The sequence below is a fragment of the Carettochelys insculpta genome, chromosome 8 (assembly GCF_033958435.1).
Source record: "Carettochelys insculpta isolate YL-2023 chromosome 8, ASM3395843v1, whole genome shotgun sequence".
Taxonomy (NCBI): Eukaryota; Metazoa; Chordata; order Testudines; family Carettochelyidae; genus Carettochelys; species Carettochelys insculpta.
In genome coordinates, this window is record NC_134144.1 from 59,916,408 (window position 1) to 59,937,826 (window position 21,419).

The window sequence follows — 21,419 nt, forward strand, 5'->3', positions numbered from 1 at the left end:
AACACACACGGTCCCCTGGCAAAAGAAACTACCGTGTGCTGTTGAAGAGTCACCCCACAGCTAGTATCTCTCAGTAAAAAGTATTTTATGCAGTTATGTTAAACGGAAGGAAAAGAATGGTTGCAATACAGCAGTCAGAGTAGGAGCATTACACATCTGTGAAGTTTCAGCAGGAATCTAGAGGACTTTTCAGGTTTGGAGAATGAGCCAAAGAACCTAACAGTTGCATCGAACAGGTAACTTATGTACAAACCAGGGTTGGATGGTTTCTGTTTTCATTTAAATCATTTTTAATAATCAATATTATAGATGTGTCTCCAGTTTCCCTATAAAACCTATCACTATAGTAGTTGACAGTATGCACAGTTATCAATTAAATTAAAAAAACACCCCTCTGACTAACATAGCTGTTAACTTAATTTCTAAGTTTAGAGTGATATGAGGGAAGTAAAAAATTGCAAAATTCTACCCTAGAAGAGACAAAAGCAAAGCCTGACACCCGGAGGTTTTGCGCTTAGAGACCAGGAACTGGATAGTGGTGGAACTAGTTCTGCAACCATGACAGAGGAAATATCAGACACAAAAACAGACTCTTTACAAAAGAGGAATTTGAAAATTTGACATTTTTACTTACTTTTTTCAGTATCACTATTAGCATTGCCACTCTTTTCACTAGGTAAGTCATGAAACTTCACTGGAACATACAAAGGTTCACTCTGAAAGGCAGCATATGTAATTAAACAAAACATTTGAACTGTTACCAATGCCGTCGTCTTAGGATATCTGAAAACAAAATACTAGGGGAAAAACAAGTTCCATTAAATAGCAAGAGATTCAGAATGCTTAAGCAGTATCACCATCTCTTCCCTACTACAAATATTTCACTTTTTAACAGTATGTATGACAAATCAATTTTACAATACATTTTAAATCCATTAAGTAAACTTTTTTTAAAAAAAATCTAGCAAATAAATATTTTAGAGTAGTCCAAATATAGCAACTGGTACACAGTCCCCAACAAGATTTAAAAATGAAGGCTGACAAGATCACCCATATAGCAAACCTGTCTGGAGTTTATTTCCAAGGAGAAAAGGTAACTACAATTCTCCTTCAAGTTTTAAGATGGGTTTATGATGTTAGGTATTCACCTCCAGCTGAATCACTGTTGTAAGGCCTTGGATTTATCACAGGGTCTACATATTTTGATTTGCAAAAACTAAGCTGAATCTGGGAATGTTTCTTTGTTTAAGATAGTGATATTTCTTTCATAGTTAAATGTAAATTCTATTGAACTTTTATGTAAGGAAAGATCCTGCATCTCCCAACGTGAGTAGCCATAGTTCTTGAATGACACATGACTGCTATTCTAACTAAATGCTGTTCGGTCATTTTGATTAAATGAGGAATTTAGCTAATATTTCTTCAATGCCTGGAAATTTGTGTGTACAATTTTTAAAGTAGGAGGGAAATAATGGAAAATTTAGCAGTGTCACGACCACACAAAAAAAATTCAGGGACTTACCAAAGAACTGTTTACAGTATTATCTGTTGTACAAGCAGCAAAATAACCTTCAGCATCTGCAAACTGATTAGAGATTTTACATTTAAAAGTCTAACAAGTCGTTGTAAAGTTTTAATATGCAAAGCCAAGTGAGTTTAGTGATAAATACTGAAAGGCACAGGAGAAGATCAGCAACAGCAACACCAGACCTTGTTCTGCAGAGAGTTCTATTAAAGCTATTCCCTACAGACTTAAATCTATGGTAAAAGCTGTGTTATCCAGCACTTGGATAATCGGCACATCCAGTTAACTGCCCCAGGGCCGCTGGTGACCGGCAGCTCAGCCAGGACTGACAAAGAGGGGTTGGCAGCCCAAGCTTGAATATCCAGCATATTTTATTATCCAGCAACCACGGTTCCTCAGAGATCCTGAATAATAAAGCTTATACTGTATAACTATTCATTATCAGAAATGCTGAAGGAATTATTGAATTCAATGTCAATATATTAGATTGGCTTATGATGGTGCACTAAGCTTTGTTTTAAAACAGTCAAATGTCTAATAGCACAGCTTTTAGAAACACGGTGTTTACATGGAACTATTTAGTTACAGAACAACTTCCCCCCTTCTCCTAATTTGTGTTAAGTTGGGGGTGAGGCATTTACTCCATGGTATTTCTGAAATGTGCTGTCATCAGTGGCTTTCTAAGCTAGTCAGGTCATTCTTCATTTCAGACTATGAAATCTATAATATTTTCAAATGCAAAATAATAGTTCCAAAGTACTACATGTTAAAATGAGCAATGAAAAAAAAAAAAAAAACAAAACAGTTACAGTATACAAAGCACATTCCAAAAAAGCACCAGAAAGCAAAAGACGTCTAAAGTTTTGAATGTTGCTCATCAAGTTTTTAAAACTAGTAAAAGCTCCAATAAGACATCTCCCAGACAGAACACAACATATTTATCTAACAAAATCTGTTGTGTTTTTAACAATGAAATGAAGTTGCTCTCGGGGCCCTCCATGTTTTTAAGAGGAAACAGCCAGAAAGATAAAAGAGCTCTAGACCTACGTTAGTCCACCAAAACATACTAAAGATTATTTTTACTTCTTCCATGGAGTATAAGGCTGGAAATGATTATTAGATCATCTGCTCAGATGTCTGGTGTATCAAAAGCAAGTTACTGCTGCACTTGATCCAATAACTTGTGGTCAATTTAATCATAACCAGGTCCCACTGGCTGTGAACAGTGATCTGCAGATGAGAGCTGTGAGCAGCTGTACTTGTGGACAAGCAGGTACATAAAGTGCCCAGAGGCCGGACATGGGTAACTCTGATGAGCCACATCTGGACCATAGGCCACTTATTACTCACCCTTGCTCTAAAGTGAGTAGCATATGCAGCACACCTTCAGTTGCTTGTCCATTGTGTCCCCTAAATCTTTTTCAAAACCACAGTTATCCAAGACACCAAACCCTCTTGTGTACATTATGGCCTGTTTTCCTTGTTCTTAGTATCTGGCACTAAATTCTTAGCACTATTCTAGTCTTCTGGAATTCCCCATGGAACTGCTTCTACATCTGTGCAACACGATGCAAGTTCCAGGCCTCTTAAGAGTGTTCAGAGTTTTGAGACACATAAATTCACATCAAACAAGGAGAAGGGAGGGCGGGAGCCTGTTGGAGCTGGGACACTGTTTAACTGTCAGCTTTGCTGGGCTAGCCAGGAGTGGAGCCTACCTTCTGGACCCACCTTCCTCCAACTGCAAGTAATTGAGTAGCCAATGAAAGTTTCAGTGGTTACTTGTTTATCCAACATCCCTAGCAGGGCATTGTGCAGATTTTGAAAAAAATCTCTCTTCTCGTTGTCTAAGAATGTGTATTCTATGGTGCATTTGATCCTTGTATAGCTTGCTGTATGCACTACTATGTTGCAAACCTCTCTAGTAAGACCATAACCATAGTAAACATGACGTTTATGAGCAGCTGATTCAGCTGAAAAAAGTGGGTGTGCTGTGGAATTTTCTGTCTCATTGAAGTGTGCCGTGTTACTGAAAAGGTTGGGAACCACTAATGTATACATTTGCAGAAGTCAGAACATTTTAAGTTATTAAATGGAAAATACTTACAAAGGCTGCATGCCTTCCTCGAAACCCACGTGTGCACTGTTGTCTCCATGGCTTCCAAACAATAAATCCCAAAAGGTATAGAACAAACATGGATGTTTTTGCAAAGGTGCTGAAAAAAGGTTTTTTGTACTTCATAAAAACATACTGTGAAATGAAAACAAAAAGTTATAGCTTTCATAATTACTGATGAGTCATCTGACTTCTCATCAGTGCTTTTCATGTTCAAGTCAGCCCAGTGTGTCTTCTTGAAGTCACAGCACACACATCAGAAGTGCAGAGTTATAAACACCAAAGTACAAACTGACAGGTCAACCAGAAGTACACAATCAGACAACAGCAGAGGACGCCCTGCTTTTTCCCCCAAAATCCCACAATTAGTGTAGTACTGTGTTAAACTACTAAAACAAAGTCTTAAAAAGATTTGACAGAGTAAGGAAACTCCTGTGCTTGTTTCATTTAAATTAATATGATTAAAAACAGCATTTTTCTTCCTCAGAGTAAGAGATCAAAAGCTGTATTTAGCCAAAAAATTATAACATTTTGTTCAGAGATCTGAACACTTCAATTACAAACAACTACCATTTCCAAGGTGTTCATAACTTGAGTTCTATTATATGGGATTGGAATATGTGACCAAAGCAGATGACTGTCCCAGTCTTGGATAAGATTAATATCCAAAACATCTCCAACGAACCACAGGAATGATGCACTCACCCACAAGACACCAATTTGTTAAAATATTACACCCCATTGGAAATTGATATTTATCTTTGTTTTAAGAGGACATATGAGTGCATTATAGAACAAATCATTAAACAATTCCACAACATCTAAATGTGATAACCATGAAGTTTCTTAATAAGACATACTTTTTATATAAGCAGTTAAATACCAGCCCACTAACTGGGAGGGGAAGGAGGAGCAGAGAGCAAGAGTTCCAAGACTTCTGATACTGCAATGTTATTTAATCAGAAAGCAAAAGTGTACCTATCAACGTATGAAAAAAGATCACTATAATGTGTTTTACTGGAAATACAAACAGGAGTATATATTCTAACATGGAATAATTCTTCTGGATTGATACTGCAAAGTACAGAACACTTTCAAGGGAGGTTAGAGCAAGACCATACATGGTCTGTACATAAAGCTTTTGTCTGAACAATCCAGTAATGTTTAAATAACACAACAAAACAATAGTCATCTTTAGCTATTTATATTAGCATTTAGTCTACTAAGAGCAACATTGCTTATTTTTCAGGATAGGAACCCTTGGGGCCATAACAATTCTCTCTAAGGTTGCGTCTACACATCCTCTGGAAGGGGCATCGTAAATGAGCAACCCAGAAGATGCTAATGAGGCATGGATGTAAGTTTCCCACGCCTCATTAGCATATGGTCTAGTGATTCGGAGTCCAGAAAAAGCTCTTCAGGACTCCAAAATAGACATGTAGACGCGCAGCCTGCAGGGATCTCCCAGAAGGAAACCTGAGGAAGAGGGGACTTCCAGAAGCAGGGTTTCCTTCCGGGAGATCCCTGTGGGCTGCGCGTCTACATGGCTATTTTGGAGTCCTGAATCGCTTTTTCCGGACTCCGAATCACTAGACCATGTGCTAATGAGGCGTGGAAAATTTACATGCACTCCTCATTAGCATCTTCCAGGCTGCTCATTACCATGCCCCTTTGAGAGGGAGGGGTATGTGTAGACGCAGCCTAACAGGCTACTTCCAGTAGTTTCATAAAACGTGAACTGTAAAGCTAGAACAGCAGGTTCATTAAACAGACTAATTTTTAAATCTCTGACTAAACTATCTGCTTCCTGTGACAATATTTGGCATTTATTGTTTTAATAAAGTCAGCCAGATTTTGGCTCCCTAACTAAAAAAAAAATAAAAGTTACCCGTTGGTTCAACAGACTGACAATTTCTGAATTAAACACCCTCCATAGTCAAAAGAGTAACTCTTACATGATGCTGGCTCATTGCTCTCTCTTTACATAGCTTACTGTACTACTTAGCTATCTGGACAATTAGAAAATTCTGTGTAATACTATTTTCCCACCCTTTTTTAAAATAAGAATCATGAAATAATGCTTACTGAAGTGAGTTCTGAGGAGGCAACCCATATCACATCAACAAGCAGAAGAATGACAATTCCAAGAACCATTCGCTTACGCTGAGTGGAGGAACTGCTCTGGGAGCTCATTCGGTTCATGATAAAAACCCACACCATTTGTAACCTATTACACATCAATACAGAACAAAATACAGACTGAAGACAGTGACTATAAGCAAATAATATAAAGAAAAAAAGAAAAAGTTCTCCATAGTACCTGTGTAAGATGCTACTGAGAAACTCATGTTTTAGTCAGTGGTCTGAAGCAGGGACTTGATACAGATCTCCCAGATGCCAGGTTAGTATACTAACAATCAGGCTATAAAGGTATAATACCTCTCCCCCGCTTTTTATTTTTAATCTAAATCCAGTGTTTTCTTTAACAAGATAAAAAAACTGAAAACGCTCAGACCTAAACCAAATGTTTAAATGAACCCACCTCCACTTCCCAGGAAGTCAAGCACCACCCCGTCTAACTTCTGTCAGTCCCAGATCTCCTTACCAAGGCATTTCTAATCATCCCCCACTCCAACACCATAAAGACTACCAAGCCCCCTTCAAAGAAGGGGGCAAGTGTAGACGTAATCAGGTTGATTGGGGATTACTAATTAAGTGCTGTGACGAATATGCAGCACTTCATGAGGCTAATTCTCCCCCACAGTAACTTCAAAGTGCTGCAGGAACTTCGAAGTAGTGCAGGCACCATGGCATGCTGGCACTTCACAGTTGGTGTGGCGAAAATTAGCCGAATGAAGTGCTGGCCATTAGCAATCTCCCATTAGCCTGATTATCATGCCCCCTTCAAAGAAGGGGACAAGTGTACACATAGCCATAGTCATTGATTGGCAATTGTCCCATAAGTAGTGCACCTTGAGAAAGGATGCAAGAGACATGCAGGGAATTTCCAGGGCAGCACAAGATAGGGGTTCTCTACAAAAAGGCTGGTTGGAAAAAGCATACAGTTATTTGTGATGGAAGCAGACTGGGAAACAAACACTGGAATAGTTATTGGAAGGAAGGACTTGTGGTAAGACAAAAAATGTGGATAAGCAGGTAGGGACCCACTTATGAAGGAACTGATGAGGGCCAGAAATTTTAATTTAGTGTGGCAGTGAAGGAGAAAATAACTGAGGAATTCAGAGAGGTGAAAACATGTTGAAAACAGTGGACCAGGAAAATTATCTTAAAGAAAAATTTAAGAGCCTAGCCTTCTGCACAATGAATAGGCCAAACACAACATGTATGGAAGAACTAAAGGAATTTTCCTTCCACACCCAGGATGTGAAACTGGAAAAGAAGGGCTCTCAAGCTCCTAGTACAGCCTGAAGGCTATTGTAGCCTAACAGTCCAGCATGCCTGCTTTGCAGGAGTTAGGGGAAAAAAAAACCCAGTAAACCCACCAAATGGTGGAGCCACTGATCCTCAGCCATCACACTGTCTAGTCACATCCAGGATTCCCCTCCTGTTTCAAAGCACACAGCTGGCACAGATCATCTGATAGTCCCTTTCCATCTTGCCCTATTCTTCCATATCAGACCTACCACAGTTCCTCCTTCAACTGGAATTTGCTGGGAAGAGGAGAAGGGCAGGATTTCCCGATTAAAAAAACCACTAATATTTCTGAGATCAGAAGTTCTCTCAATTGGTTTATATTAATGAACAACAACACTTTTACTCATAGTTATTCAGTTTAAGTGACATCAACTTTAAAAAAAAAAAATCTGAAGAGTTTTGTCAATACTTATTAAAAGTATCAGCCAAGATCACCATAATTCTTAGAGAAAAATATTTTTTTCCGGTTCTCTTGTGTATTTGACTGCAGAGTGTATATTTAGCATTTCCACATACCCTATGTAGCAAATTTCTTTTGTTCTGTGTTTCACACCACAACAAGGAAAAAAGCTTAATAGGAAAATGTGATTATGAAGTCTCAGTTTGTACTCATGACAGCTGCAGAATTGTGTAGACTAAAAGTTAACAGTGTCCTGAGTATCTGTTCTGATCCTCAATATCAAACCCATGACTTATCTAAAGCTCTGATACAGGACATCTTATAGCACTATGTACTACAGCATTATTAAAGTTTGTAAAATTTAATATGGAATGCAAAGCGTGTGAAGAGAAAGTAAGGATTCGGGATATCAAAGTAGTGTATTTCAATTTTTTCATGCAACGTGAATAGTTTTTAGTCATGAATATTTGTCAAAAGAAAGTGAATATATTCAATATTTTGTTTCTGTATATTAAGATCTTCATGCTGGAATAAAGAATGTTGAGAAAAAAATATTGTTGGAATTATATTTTGCATACCTGCCCAATAATTTTTAAAACAAAAATCAATGCTTCAGCAGACTTCAGGTTGCCATTGTCAAGTTGAAGGCTGTCTCCTAAAGTAGAAAAAGAAAAATTGAAATACAGTGGTATCTATTTTTTTCAGTAAGGCTTTTACACAGAAAATTATATTACAATACCAAAAGGTCAAAGCCCTAAATGTTAGATACAAATATGAACCATATTAACAATTCAGCTCCTACATTTAGGTTTGAAAATCATTCATAAAATAGAGGATAAAGAAGAACAAACAGTGTTGGATCAGTGGTGCACAACTCCTCTTACTTAAACCCTTCTTATAAATCCACAAAAGGAAAAAAACTTTTTCTCAAGACATTTAATTCCACTGGCTCCTTCCTTCTGTACTCCCACTGGGGTTTATCTTAGGAACCTTATATGTGGTGCAGAGACTGAATTGATACCAGTGTCCTGTACAGGCCTGAATATACTGCTTGGTCTTACTAGCACAGTTTGAACCTCTCTGGTCCAGCATCCTTGAGACCTGACTGGTGCCGAAAGAGAATTGGCCAGACCATGGAAGGTGAATATTGTCTAGTGCGTTGGCAACACTTCCACTGCTTAATGGAAGTGTTGCTAATGCACTGGACAATATTCAGATTTGCAGACTAGCAGGCGATTTTCTCCACAGAAAACATCTTCTGCTGGAGAGGCACTGCCTTTCGCCCACAAAGGACCACTGTGGCACTAAAGAGCAGCTGTCTCACTGTAGAACCCAAGAGAGAGACAAGGCCGCGTTCTTTACAGCACTACGCCTGCTGAGCCAGACAAGAAGGCACAGAATATGGGGCGGGGAGGAAGGAAAGGGGAGAGCTGCAAATCAGGATGCATATGGCTGGATGAGGAGGGTCACAGAATGCAGTTCAGAAGGTTGGTGGGGGATAGAAAAAGGCAGGGACTGAACAGAAGTGGGGTAACAGGGCCACAGGGTGACAGGAAGTGGCTAAGTGGGGGGTGCAGGGACCCACAGGGCAGATATGCTCTGAATGGGAGAGGCTAAGAGTCAGCCAGTGTCTGCATGAGGTACCATCCCCAACTTGCTAACAATCCCTAAAAAAACCAGTGTCCCATAGTTTTCCCACCCACACCCACCTATCGACCAGATTCACTCCCAGGCTCCTTTCCAGCCATTACTTCTCTGCATTTCTCCTGACTCTCCTAGAATTTTGCACCAGTTCTGAGAAGTACTGGAAATAAGTTTCGATATTGTAGTTTAAGTAAAAGATTACTCAAAGTTCTATATTAACATGTCCAGTAAGGAATCCTTTGTTATCTAAACTGTTAGAAACATACTTGCTAACAGGTACTGTGAAATAAATTACAAAAATAATTGAAGATCATAACATTGAATTATTTTTACAAATAAAATGTCCAAAATTTTAAAATACTGTGCCTTTAACTTTTTGGCATGGAATTCTTTCATGAGTAAGACATGCAACGGATGCTGAACAATTAAGAAGTCAGGCTCAGAGGCACTAGCAGCACACTTTGAAAATGAAAAGCTTACCATTTATCCATTCTGGAGGTCACAAAATCCAGATTCACTGAAAGCTGCCACCCACACTGACCTAGCAGGCATACTACACCTGCTGATCAGTTTATATTTACTATGCATCCCTGTGGCAGATAAGAGCTAACACTTCAGACAGGAACACCATAAATGCTCCAGCTCTGCTTAAGCTGGCATGCTAAAATTAGCAGTGAGGCCATAATGGCAGATAAGAATGTTCTGGCTACCCAACCCACTCTATACCTAAGATCATGGTTATGCCTGAACTGAAGCAATTAGCCTGATTCACCATTCATGCCACTACTCCAATACTACTGCATGCACATCTGCCCCAGGATTAATACAGCTAATGATGAATGCTATGTATAGACTCCTCACACAAATTCAAGCGACATGAATTGTTTTATTTAAACTCTAGTACTTTAACGACCAAACATAGGGCAAAGACAGAAAGTCATCCCTTAACTGCCCTCTCATCAGGGTCCACAACACAGTGAAGTTGAATTCAGCAATTTATTTGTGTAAGAGTAGATTCTGTTCACAGTGGTATAGTTTTAGCTCAGTGGTGAGCAACAGATGCCCCACTGGGGTTCCACCTATGGCCCCGAGACAGTCTGGCTGCCCCCCTCCCCATCTGCCTCTCACACACTGGGGCACCAGACCCCTGTACTTACTTGCTCCTCCCTGCCAGCACTTTTGGAACACCAAGAATTGTCTGATTCATGTTGCATCCCCCTCCCACCCCTCCTCACAGAGCTGGAAGGCTGCCAACAGCTGATTCGCAGTATTCCAGCTCTGGGAAGGAGAGGGAAGAGCAGCAATGCAGCGTGAACCAGGTGATTCATGGTGCTCCAAGAGTGCTGGGAGGGGGAGGAGCAGGTAAGTGCAGGACACTGTTGTGGAAGAGGTATTTGGGGAGAGAGTATACAGGGGGCCACAGAGCCACAGGTCAAACCCCAGTGGGCCATGAGCTTCTATAGCCTGCAGAGAAGGAGGGACACTCATGCAGCCCACTTGCCATCCCTGCTTTAGCTCTTATTTCAGTCCACAGGAGTTGTTCCATTTAACAGAATGCAGAATATGGCATAACAATTGAGTTACTCCCTAAGGACCGCGTTCTACATGCACACCTGCCTTTGGACTGGATTCCGAAAATATTCTGAACACTTGCAACTCCATTCAATGCTTATTATTGTCAATGAGAAATCCACTAGGGATTGAGGACAATTTAGCATCCTAACTTTGGACATTAGGGCCAAGAACGAAAAACAATAAATATATAGTGCAGTCCTCTCACAGAATGTTCTGGGGTGTCAGATGCTACACTAATCAGTATGTGCAGCCCCTCCATGGTGTATTTAAGTTACTAGAAGGGATGCATGTTGTCAGATTGCAATGGCAGCATTCAATAGATCCTGTTTTTGTTTTAAACTGAAAGCACTTAAACATATTTCAAAACCATGCTAAATGTCCCTCGTCTTAGTTTTTTTGAGTCAAACCATAGTTTCTCCAAGATATATTCATACATCCCACGTCCAAAAGAGACCACTGCAATCATCTAGTCTGATCTCCTTTATAAACACAAGTCACCATGCTTACCCAAAATAACTCCTCAAACATAACATCAAGAAAAATATCCACTCTTAATTTTGCTAATGATGCAGACTCCTCCATGACTCTTGGTAAACTGTTCCAGTTATTCTCATTGTTAAAAATGTATGTCTTATTTACAGTCTGCATTCATCTAGTTTCAACTTCCAGTCATTGAATCATATTACACCTTTCTCTGCTACAGCAACAACACAATCAGAATTCCCTTATAGGTCTTCTTTACAACAGTAGTTAATTAACAAAGGTGAGTCTGAAGCATGTTTAATGCTTTGCATCAAGGCTACAGTCAGCCTGTGTGAAAACTAGTTTTCCTTACCATTTAGACCATATTAGGGCTGAGATTTTCATCTTGCGGAACCATGATTTTCAGCCAGTTATGTGCAGGGCTTCTGCAGATAGCCAAAAAAAAAGAATGAAAACTTAAAAACACCCCTTTCTAATATCTTGTGAAGAATACAAATTCTAATTCAACGGTCTCTTCTCCTCCCCAATCTATGCTAAATCACTTCATTTCAGATGAGATACTCTGCATAAACAGTTGATATTACCATATACAAATGTCCTTATTGTATGCATTACTGTTGTAGTTGCATCAGTCCTAGGGAAACGTCTTTTATTGGACCATCTTTTGTTGGTGAGAGAGACAAATTTCTGAGCAAAAGTTGGCCCAATAAAAGATAATACCCCACACTCTGGACATTTAAAATGTCTCAGAAGTATATTCACTTGGCTACCTGCGTTTAGGTCAATGAGCGGTAATGGCCTTATGTCAATTCACAAATGGCAGACTGCTTTTACAATACATATGCCAAAACCGTATTTAGAACGGTAATATGTATGCATAAGTCTGCAAGGGTTACTTAATTTGCAAGTCCCACCACCATCTCCGACAGGAAAGTCAAGGTAGCACTGTGTTTCTCTAGACCAGGGATGGTGAACCTAAGGCTTCCCTTGATCTGACCCACAAGGGTCAGGTCTCCAAACACACACACAGTCCCCTCCACAGTAGGGCAACAGCTGGCACCCCGACTCCTCAGACACAGCTGAAGTCACAGTGCCTGCTCCCTGTAGCAAGGGGGATACCCAAGTCTTGCAGGCTCAGCCTAGTGACAGGGATGAGAAGCAGCTCTGCATGTTGCAGGGAAGTGCTCCCTGCAGGCAATGCCCTCCTTCACTTCCAGTAGCGGGGAATCAGGCTCAATGAAAGTGGCGAGAGGTGGTGCCCACAAATGCAGAGCTGCACGGAGATACCTGTGCCAGACTCAAAAAAAGTCCCCCCCCCCCCCGTATTGACGAACCCTCATGTCTGTTTTCCACTTGATTGCACAAACTCAAAAGCAAAACAAGCCAGTGAATGTTGTACAAAATCTTTTAAAACGCACATTTTCCCTGACTGTCCTTTCTATTACCCTAAGGCCAGGTCTACGCAACTGGAGTAAATTGGTTGCAGACATGCAATTCTAGCTACAGCAACTGCATAGCTAGAATTGAAGTATCTGAAATCAACTTACTTGACTGTCTGCACTGAGGGAGGCTGACAGGAGCATTTCTCCTGTCTACCTCCCTTATTCATTGCAATAGCATGGAGTACGGGATCGACTTCCAACTCCAGACAGATCAATTACGTTTGTCTCTACCAGATGCACAAAACTCAACTCCAGAAGATTAACCCTGACCAGGTCTCTGTTTCGCACAGTATAGACAAGCCTTAAGAATTCATGTCAGTGAGAGCTGATGACCATGCTACAAAGGAATAGAGAGTGGGACTTTCTTCAAAGTAAGACAATGGTAATTTTTAAATTAGATGGGTAGAACAGTTTCTCAATGATCGTCAAGGAAAACTCCATGGAAAGAGTAGACTCCTCTGCAAATATCTCCATAGCATGAATCAAAGAACAGGAAAACAAACAAGCCTCACATGGCTGTGCTGAGTATTGCCACCAGTTCATCAAAATAAAAAATAACTAGAAAAACTGAAAAAAATACACACAGGAAACACCTTGTTTCCAATTAATTATTTTATCTCATGAGACACCTGGAGTTCAACAGGCAATACTCACTTGCAAACTGTACCTCCATGACAAAGTGTTCTGTATGTAAAAATATAATGGCAGAACTGGATCCTAGCACCTAAAGGATAAGAGAAACACTTGAAAAAAATCTTGATTCTCATACCAGTGTCAGAAATGTAAATGCTAAGCTGTACTGTAGTTTGCAACTATTACTTAAATGGTATATTATACAGTTAACCACCCAATCAACAGACAATTACTAAAGTAGCTGACCATGAACTCCACAAGTTCAAGCATTAGTAAAAGATTAGGCATAAAAGCTCTCTCCATGTACTCTTTCCATTTAGAAGAATCCTAAAACTTCACTGTCTTTAACAAACAAACCTTACACCCATTTAACTTCACTTGCCACTGAAGAGCAGACGCCTTTGTGGCAAAATAGACAACTGGTAACAGTACACCAGTGTTTCTTAAACTTTGAGACCACTGAACACCAAATATCTAGGAAGTTTTTCTTTAAAACAACTGTTGTCAGACTCCCTCCACGCCAAAAAACCCACCCAAACAGCAACATATACAGCAGAACCAAAATGAAGTCATTTAATCAGATATCACAGCAATCAAATAGTAACATTTTATCTGGTTTTAATGGCAGAAAATATATACCAGTGTATTTTTTCCCAAACACTCGCAGCACACCTGCAATTTGTTCATGGAACAGCAGTGTTCCATGAAACAGTTTAAGAAACACTGCACTACACAACAGTTTTGGATATGACATGTATGATTTGAAATTAACACTAAAATTAAAAGTTAACAGTTAAGAACATAATTATCCTAATGGAATGTGGCCCAACCATCAGGTGCTCTCACCCACACTTGTAAAAAATACTAGCAATCCTTAATAATGGCTCAGGACCTCACTTTTAGTTCTAATCTGTGCCGTGGTGTCTCCTGATAACATGCTGGCTGATGCATTCCACTCCATGCACACTCATAAGGAAAAACATCACCTACTGAATTATCAGAAGCACGTAATCATTCCTTGGAAATCAGCTGCCCAGTCCTGAGATCAGAGTACATCACAACTCGCAATGAGACACAACGACAGAGCAATGGAGACATCAAGTCCAGCAGCCTCCAGAAGACCCCTTCATCCTTAACTGCGGAATCCCTACGTTCAGGAGCAGGCACGCTGCTGCACTGCTAGAGACTCTTCCAGAGAAGGGCTGGGTCCTATCCCTTTCTCCCTCCACCCACTCACGCTAGGGTCGGGGCAACCAAGCAGGACACCCTCCCCATGCAAGCCCCTGCTCCAGAGATACGAGGCAAAGGAAGCGACAGGTTACCCCCGCCCCCAACACACAAACTCGGGCTAGGAGGAGAACAGGAGACTGGTCCCTTGTCCCCACACCTCCGCGCTGTTGGGACAGGAAGTGACGAGACACCCTTCTTTCTGACTCGTCCCCCCACCGCGCGGATGGGGAGGGGAGGGGAGGGGAGGGGGGCAGGGACACCCCCCTCCCCCACCACCGCGCACCCCCCACTCAGGGAGAGAGGAGGAGACAACCCCTCCTTCCTACTCCGCCACTCCACTCCAGGGACATGGGGAGGAAGCGGAGGGGGGCACCCACCCGGCTCCACGCACCGGGGAGGGGACAGCCCCCCATTCAGAAGCAGGACAGGCGGGACAAGCAGAGCCCCCCCACCGCCGACGCCGGTCGGGCAAAACGAGCTCTTCACGCAACTTGGGCACGCTGGGCACCCCCAGCCCCGCACAGACGCGGGGGGGGGGCCGGGAGGACGACGCTAGTCCCTTCCCCACTGACAGCCCGAGCCGGGCTCGGACGCGCCCCACGACACCGCTCCTCACGGGGATCAGAGCCGGAAGCCCCGGCTGGGGGTCTCGCCGGTACCTATCGGTGGCAGCCACCAGCCCAGAGCACAGTCCGTCCCGCGACGCAGCCCGCTCCTCTCCCTCTAAGATGGTGGCTAGGCCGGAGTCGCAGCTGGGCCGCGGAGAATCCATCCCCGAGCCAGCGAACGAGAGCGGCTCCCCCGCCGGGCTGCCATCGATGTGTGCGGGCAGCCACTCGTTGGCCTGCTGCCACGCCCGGCCTCGGTGGCGGGAGGAGGGGCCAGTGACGGACGGGGCTGGAGCGTTGGGATGGAGGCGGCGGCCTCGTGGAGGGCCGATGCAAGGGGGTGGCTGGGTGGGGGGCAGCGAGAATGCAAGTGGTAGGGCGGCGGCGGCGGCAAGGACCCGGAAACAGGCCCGTGGGCAACGCAGACGGGATTTGCTCTCAGCTGCTGGCTGTAAATTACACATGGGCGTCCAAAACAAAAAGCAGTCAAGTGGCACTTTAAAGACTAGCAAAACAGTTTATTAGGTGAGCTTTCGTGGGACGGACCCACCTCTTCAGGACACAGCCAGACCAGAGCAGAGTCAACATTTAAGACACAGAGAACCAAAAACAGTCAGCCAGGAGGACAGATCAGAAAAAGATAATCAAGGTGAGCAAATCCGAGAGTGGAGGGGTGGAGGGGAAGGTCAAGAATTAGACTGAGCCAAGCATGCAGACGAGCCCCTATAGTGACTCAGAAAGTTCCCATCCCGGTTTAAACCATGTGTTAATGAGTCACCATAGGGGCTTGTCTGCATACTTGGCTCAGTCTAATTCTTGACCTTCCCCTCCACCCCTCCACTCTCGGATTTGCTCACCTTGATTATCTTTTTCTGATCTGTCCTCCTGGCTGACTGTTTTTGGTTCTCTGTGCCTCAAATGTTGAGTCTGCTCTGGTCTGGCTGTGGTCTAAAGAGGTGGGTCCGTCCCAGGAAAGCTCACCTAGTAAACTGTTTTGCTAGTCTTTAAAGTGCTACTTGACTGCTTTTTGTTTTGATAGTGTATAGACTAGCACAGCTTCCTCTCTGTTACTGTTGAACATGGGTGTCCGGTGTTGCCTGTTTGTTTCCGTGCTACAAAGATGGGCATGAGCATTGAACCCCATCTCGCCCTGAAAGTCAGGGCTTTTGTTCTGGCAGAGCCCACTGGGACAGAGCTCTGGCACTTTTCTCTCTTAGAACAGCAGCAACATTTTCACTGCTGGTTATGCAGGAGTGTGGGGACTGGGCAGGAGCCCCTGCTGGTCCTGCAACAGCACAGGGACCTGGCAAGAGCTCCCGGCACCCTGCAGCACCTGTACCTTTCTGGCACCCTGAACACCCTAACCCTTATGAGGCATTATCCAACTCGAGTTCTGGTACCTCTTTTCTAGAAAAAAAGCACTGCAGAAAGTTATATAGTAACAGAGAGGGAGCCGTGCTAGTCTATACACTATCAAAACAAAAAGCAGTCAAGTAGCACTTTAAAGACTAGCAAAATAGTTTATTAAGTGAGCTTTCGTGGGACAGACCCACTTCTTCAGACCTTTCTTCATAACTGCAGAAACTTATGTAATTGATGGACAGCCCCTGAGACTGGAAAGAAGAAGTTCTTGAAAGAAAAGAGAAATACTTTAATATTTAATTTTAATATATAGTTTTAATTTTCAGCCCACTAAAGCCAATCCTTATTTTCATTCAGCTGCTTGTTTATCACTTATTTACCTTTAACTTGTTGCATGATCATTACATTTGTTTTTTCCTGTGAGAATGACAATACCAAAAGTCAGAGGGGCAGCCATGTTAGTCTGTAAATGTAAAAACCAGGAGAAATCCTGTGGCATGTTATAGACTAAAAGATTTTTTGGAGGGTGAGCTTTCATAGGGAACCACCCACTTTGTGCATCTGACAAAGTGGGTTTTTTTGTCCACAAAAGCTTATGCTCCAAAATATCTGTTAGTCTATAAGGTGCCACAGGACTTCTCGTCTTGTGCTCGAGGTACTTTGATTATCTATGTTAAACTTTCTTTTTATAGTTCACTCCACTGTTGTTTCCACTACTGGGATTGCACTAGTGCTAGGAAAAATGCATCTTGCCACCTACATTTTAGTCATCAAGTCATCTGTCAGCTCAGAAAAGATCGGAGCTGCTGTTTGATGTTGGTCAACAACAATAACTAGTTCTTCCACTGTTGCATCACCAGGAAAGTTAAGCATATGCTGGCAATGATAGGAGATTTTAAGAAAGCATGTTCACTGAAGTCAGTTTGTTGGAAAGAGTTGTATATGTTGCAAAGACGGTATTGTTTTCTTTTAATTGGCATAGGATTTATTTTGGGGGTACTTCTATGGCGTATATTATGTAGCAGGTTAGACTACCTTTTTACAATGGGTCTTCTGGCCTTGGAATCTATAAATCTAAGAGTTCTCCTGTGCTGGGAGATTTCTTCACTGGCTATCCCTATTCGTTTTAATGGCAGTTTACAATGCTTATGGGAGTAAGAGTGTCTTTAGTGGACCAGAAAATCTGCTCTCTGTTTGTGAAAAATAATTAAAATGACATCATACAAGCTGCATCTGTCAGGAGTGTCCAGGTTTGGAGAGGAAGTTTTGTCATGCCTACCAGTTGTAGTGAACCCAGCTTTCCATCCTGGTTTCCCTTGCACTCTGAAATACTTGATCAGTTGCTTGTGCTGCCTTGGCACTGTTGTGTTAAGATCTCACATGAAGCAGCACTACCTTTGGCTCCCAGTAGAGGCTCAGATTGACTCCAATCTGCTTTGACCATCTTTCAGCAAAAGAACGAGCCAACTAGCTTTGATGGAACAAAGGAAAAGAGACAGAAACCAGTACAGAGGCCCTTTTCACGTTCTTTTAGAACAGGGTTAGACTTAAAGAAGATAGAGATGAATGAGGAGCAGAGGAAAAAAGAAGGAAGAGGCAATAGAAACCCAGAGCAAAGGGACTGTTTATAAACAGGTTAAGAGAAATAAGATGAATTGTGTGTGTGCATGGGGAGGGGGCACCAAGTGAAGCATAAATTTTGGAAGGCTAGACTCCAGCCTGGCCCACCTCTTCCACCTGAGGCCCTACTGCTCCTGCCCCATCTTCTGCTAAAGCCCAGAGCACTCCCACCAATGGGCTGCCCAAATTCCTCCAGCCCCGCAACACTGTGGGGGACAGGTAGTCCTGGGAGAGCTGGAGCATCAGGTGGATGGCATGCAGTCCCCTCCTTTCAGCCCTGGAGCAGCAGGCTGCGTGGCCCCAGTCCTGTCCTCTCTCCTCTAGGTTCCAGCTACCATAGCTTTAGTCCCAGCAGACTTCCTCAGAGAGAAGCAGCCTACCTGGATGGGGGCCAACTAGTAGCAGGCAGGAGGTGGGTCACGGGGAGCTCTTTAGGGAGGCATAGTCTTTCCCAGCCTGTTATATACACTGCCCATGTGTGAGTATGTCAGGATAAGAAACAAAGATCAACACTTATGAAAAAAAAGTGGCAAAATACATAGAGTGGACAAAATATTTTCTTTGCATTTATGGTTATCTTATTTACGCTGCTATGATACCGAATCTCACAGATGTTGCAAGTCACCACACATTTAAAGTAATGGCACATAACAATATAGGAAACAACTCTCCCTTCCAAAAATTATGGAATTCACCTGTTTGATTATGAGTGCAAGTGCTAGCCTGCCAGATACCTAAAGTTCAAACATCTAAACTGTCCACTAGCCTATATACCTTCTAGACAAAATACAGAAGGAAACAGACACTACTAAAAACATAAGCTGTCAGTCATTTTTTAAAGTACACCAGTATAGACTTAAATGTAGAACCAGATTCTCCTATTCATAGATAGCTAATTTTAATCTCTCCAGATTAATACTGGTAAATTTAAGACGAGAACTGGTATAATAGCACCAACACTGTGATGATAACTTCTCACACAGTTGAAGTTAGAAAGTGACTAGTGAAACTAACACCTTGCGTGTGATTCATTTTTTTAAAACTAACATAAATGGAATTTATTAAATTCAACCCTAGCAAATTGAGTGGGAAGGCCAAGGCAACTGTAAAATCTAAGAAATCATTTCAAATTTTAGATACTGGTGGGAGGAATTGCTACTGACACATTTTCAAAAAGCTAATTTATGTCATGCATATTGCATGGTGATAAAAATGGATGTCAGCATTATCTATACAAGCCATTGAAACAGAGTAATCTATTTTGTCTGTCCTACAATTCAAGAATTGTAATTCTATACATTTTAAATTAAAAGCTACAAAATAACATGATTGATATAGCTGCCTGCATTAATGTTATTATGCACCTGTGATGGGGCTCACTGGGCCCCGAAAGCCCCCTGTGGGAGGCCATCCAAATAACCATAGAGGAGTCCTCCCAGGGAAGCCGGAGTGTCAGCCTCTCAGAGATCTAACAGTGAAAATACTATTGACATGTGTTGCTGGACTGATCACGGAGCCTTAATCTAAGGATGAGAACCCCACATTCAGGAGGGGAAGCCCTGGGATCACCACTGCAGTGAGAACTGCCTTGTTATTGGACACTGTTCCAGCACCTTGAAGTATTTCCTTTTTATAAAATAAAACTATTTAGTAGAAAGAAAAAGAAATAATTTTGGAAAGCTTTGGTCTCAAACTGTCATTTTATTTCCCTGATACCTGTACTTTATCTTCTACTAAGATAAGTCTTTGGTACTTACTTACTTGTACAGTAGTACCAAGTGCCAAATAAGTATCCACTTGTAGCTATACACACACAAGAAAACCTTCCTGCTCGGAAACGTTTACCATCTAAATTCAGATATATGGAAAAAAATATATTCTCAATTATATCTGCATAGTTACAATCTGAATAGCTAAAATGAGGGGCCAAATGATTGTGTTGCCCGATTTCCCACTGTCTTCTTTCAAGACATTACCCCAAACCACTGATAACACATTCTTATGAATTTTTGAATGCACACTTGTGTTAGAAGTGTAGTTCCCAAGGCAATCTGAAAAAAACTGGACTCTTGAAAAGGTGTGTTTTGTGAAATGGAACTTGAAAACAATGTTAAATGAACCAACCAAAAATGTACATCTACTCTAATAAAGCATGTTTCACCAGTTTTGCACAGAGCTATAGTACATTTTTATAGAAGTTAAAAGCAAGTTTCAGAAAGCATGTGTGACTCAGCTAAGGCCAACAGATGTCAAAGTACCAAAGCTAGGATTAAACTCTAGGTGTTAAAATTCAGTCCCCTAATCATTAGCCAGACTTCCTGTTAATAGTGTTGCCTAATTGTATCTTTAGTGCTTCATGCTATAGATAATTTGAAATGTTTACCCATAATAAAACAATAGATGGATATTCTATCACACTCAAGGGACATACAGAAAGGAAAAAAAAGTATGGGTCCAAAGAGCTGCATTGTAGTAGCTTTGTACTACTGTTTTGAAGCTCCTATACTTGCACTGATGGAAGGCCCCTAACAACTCAGACTCTGGTGGTGGAAAACCTTCCTTTATCTGAAGGACATTAGATATCCACAGGCCCAAGTCTGTTAGGTGCCCTGCAGCTGTTGAATGCAGTAGCTAAGGGGAGCGGCACTGGCAATTTTCAGCATCCTATGAATAGGCATCTTACAGCAGCTCAGACATACATTTTGCTTTTCACCAGGCAAAAATCTCAGAGGAGGTAGCAGTGATGAGAGAACGTATCCTTCCCCAGCTGTGAGTCCCCAAGTCAGCGATTCACAAGGGTAGGCAATTAGCACCCCACTACAGCAGCTGAGTTCAAACAAACCTGTGAATGTTTTGCTTTAAAAATGTGTCTGAGAGGCCTGCAAAGAGTAGAAAGCTATAGTTTTGGAACTGCAATGCCAAATTTTTGTTCTTAACAAGATGAGACACTTAAGCGGTGGTTCTTAGTGGATTATGAACACAGGGGTCAATGTGGCAAAGGTATTTTTTTAAAATATTTTTTAAATTTTTAAAAAAAATTTTAAAGGTACATTTTTAAAAGGGTTATTGTGTTTTTTTTTAAACTTTAAAGTCACAGGACTTGTTTCAGTTTAACTGAGTATGTGTTAGAGTGGGAAATAAAATTCTTTGTAATAGTGAAATTGTTCTCTTTTCATGTACCTTTCAAGTGTTTTTGTACTGCATTTTTGCATGCTTTTGATTAAATGTTAGAGATGCAAATGTGTTAAACAAAAGAAGTACTGCATGTTCAACCACTGTTAAAGCATTTCTACATCACAATACTGTAATCCTTTTATGTATGGAAATACCTCTGTCAATAGTGAGTTTT

At 41.7% G+C, this 21,419-nt stretch overlaps 1 protein-coding gene across 7 annotated transcripts in view; it reads right to left on the reverse strand.

Annotated features, from left to right (window-relative positions):
• SLC35F5 (solute carrier family 35 member F5) overlaps nucleotides 1-15,321 on the reverse strand; it is a 44,080-nt gene extending 28,759 nt beyond the window's left edge. The window contains exons 1-9 of one of the 7 annotated variants that reach the window (XM_075000728.1): nucleotides 15,140-15,319; nucleotides 14,241-14,289; nucleotides 13,272-13,341; nucleotides 11,528-11,600; nucleotides 8,052-8,128; nucleotides 5,724-5,865; nucleotides 3,630-3,773; nucleotides 1,523-1,585; nucleotides 635-716 (exon numbers count right to left, since the gene is read on the reverse strand). In XM_075000728.1, coding sequence (XP_074856829.1) covers nucleotides 635-716; nucleotides 1,523-1,585; nucleotides 3,630-3,773; nucleotides 5,724-5,858 — 424 coding nt within the window. In that variant the 5' untranslated portion in view covers nucleotides 5,859-5,865; nucleotides 8,052-8,128; nucleotides 11,528-11,600; ... (1 more) ...; nucleotides 14,241-14,289; nucleotides 15,140-15,319. Of the gene's footprint in view, nucleotides 1-634; nucleotides 717-1,522; nucleotides 1,586-3,629; nucleotides 3,774-5,723; nucleotides 5,866-8,051; nucleotides 8,129-11,527; nucleotides 11,601-13,271; nucleotides 13,342-14,147; nucleotides 14,170-14,240; nucleotides 14,398-15,139 lie in introns of those variants that run through there. The other 6 variants (XM_075000725.1, XM_075000727.1, XM_075000732.1 and 3 more) reach the window with 6 other exon arrangements.
• Nucleotides 15,322-21,419: the final 6,098 nt, after the last annotated feature.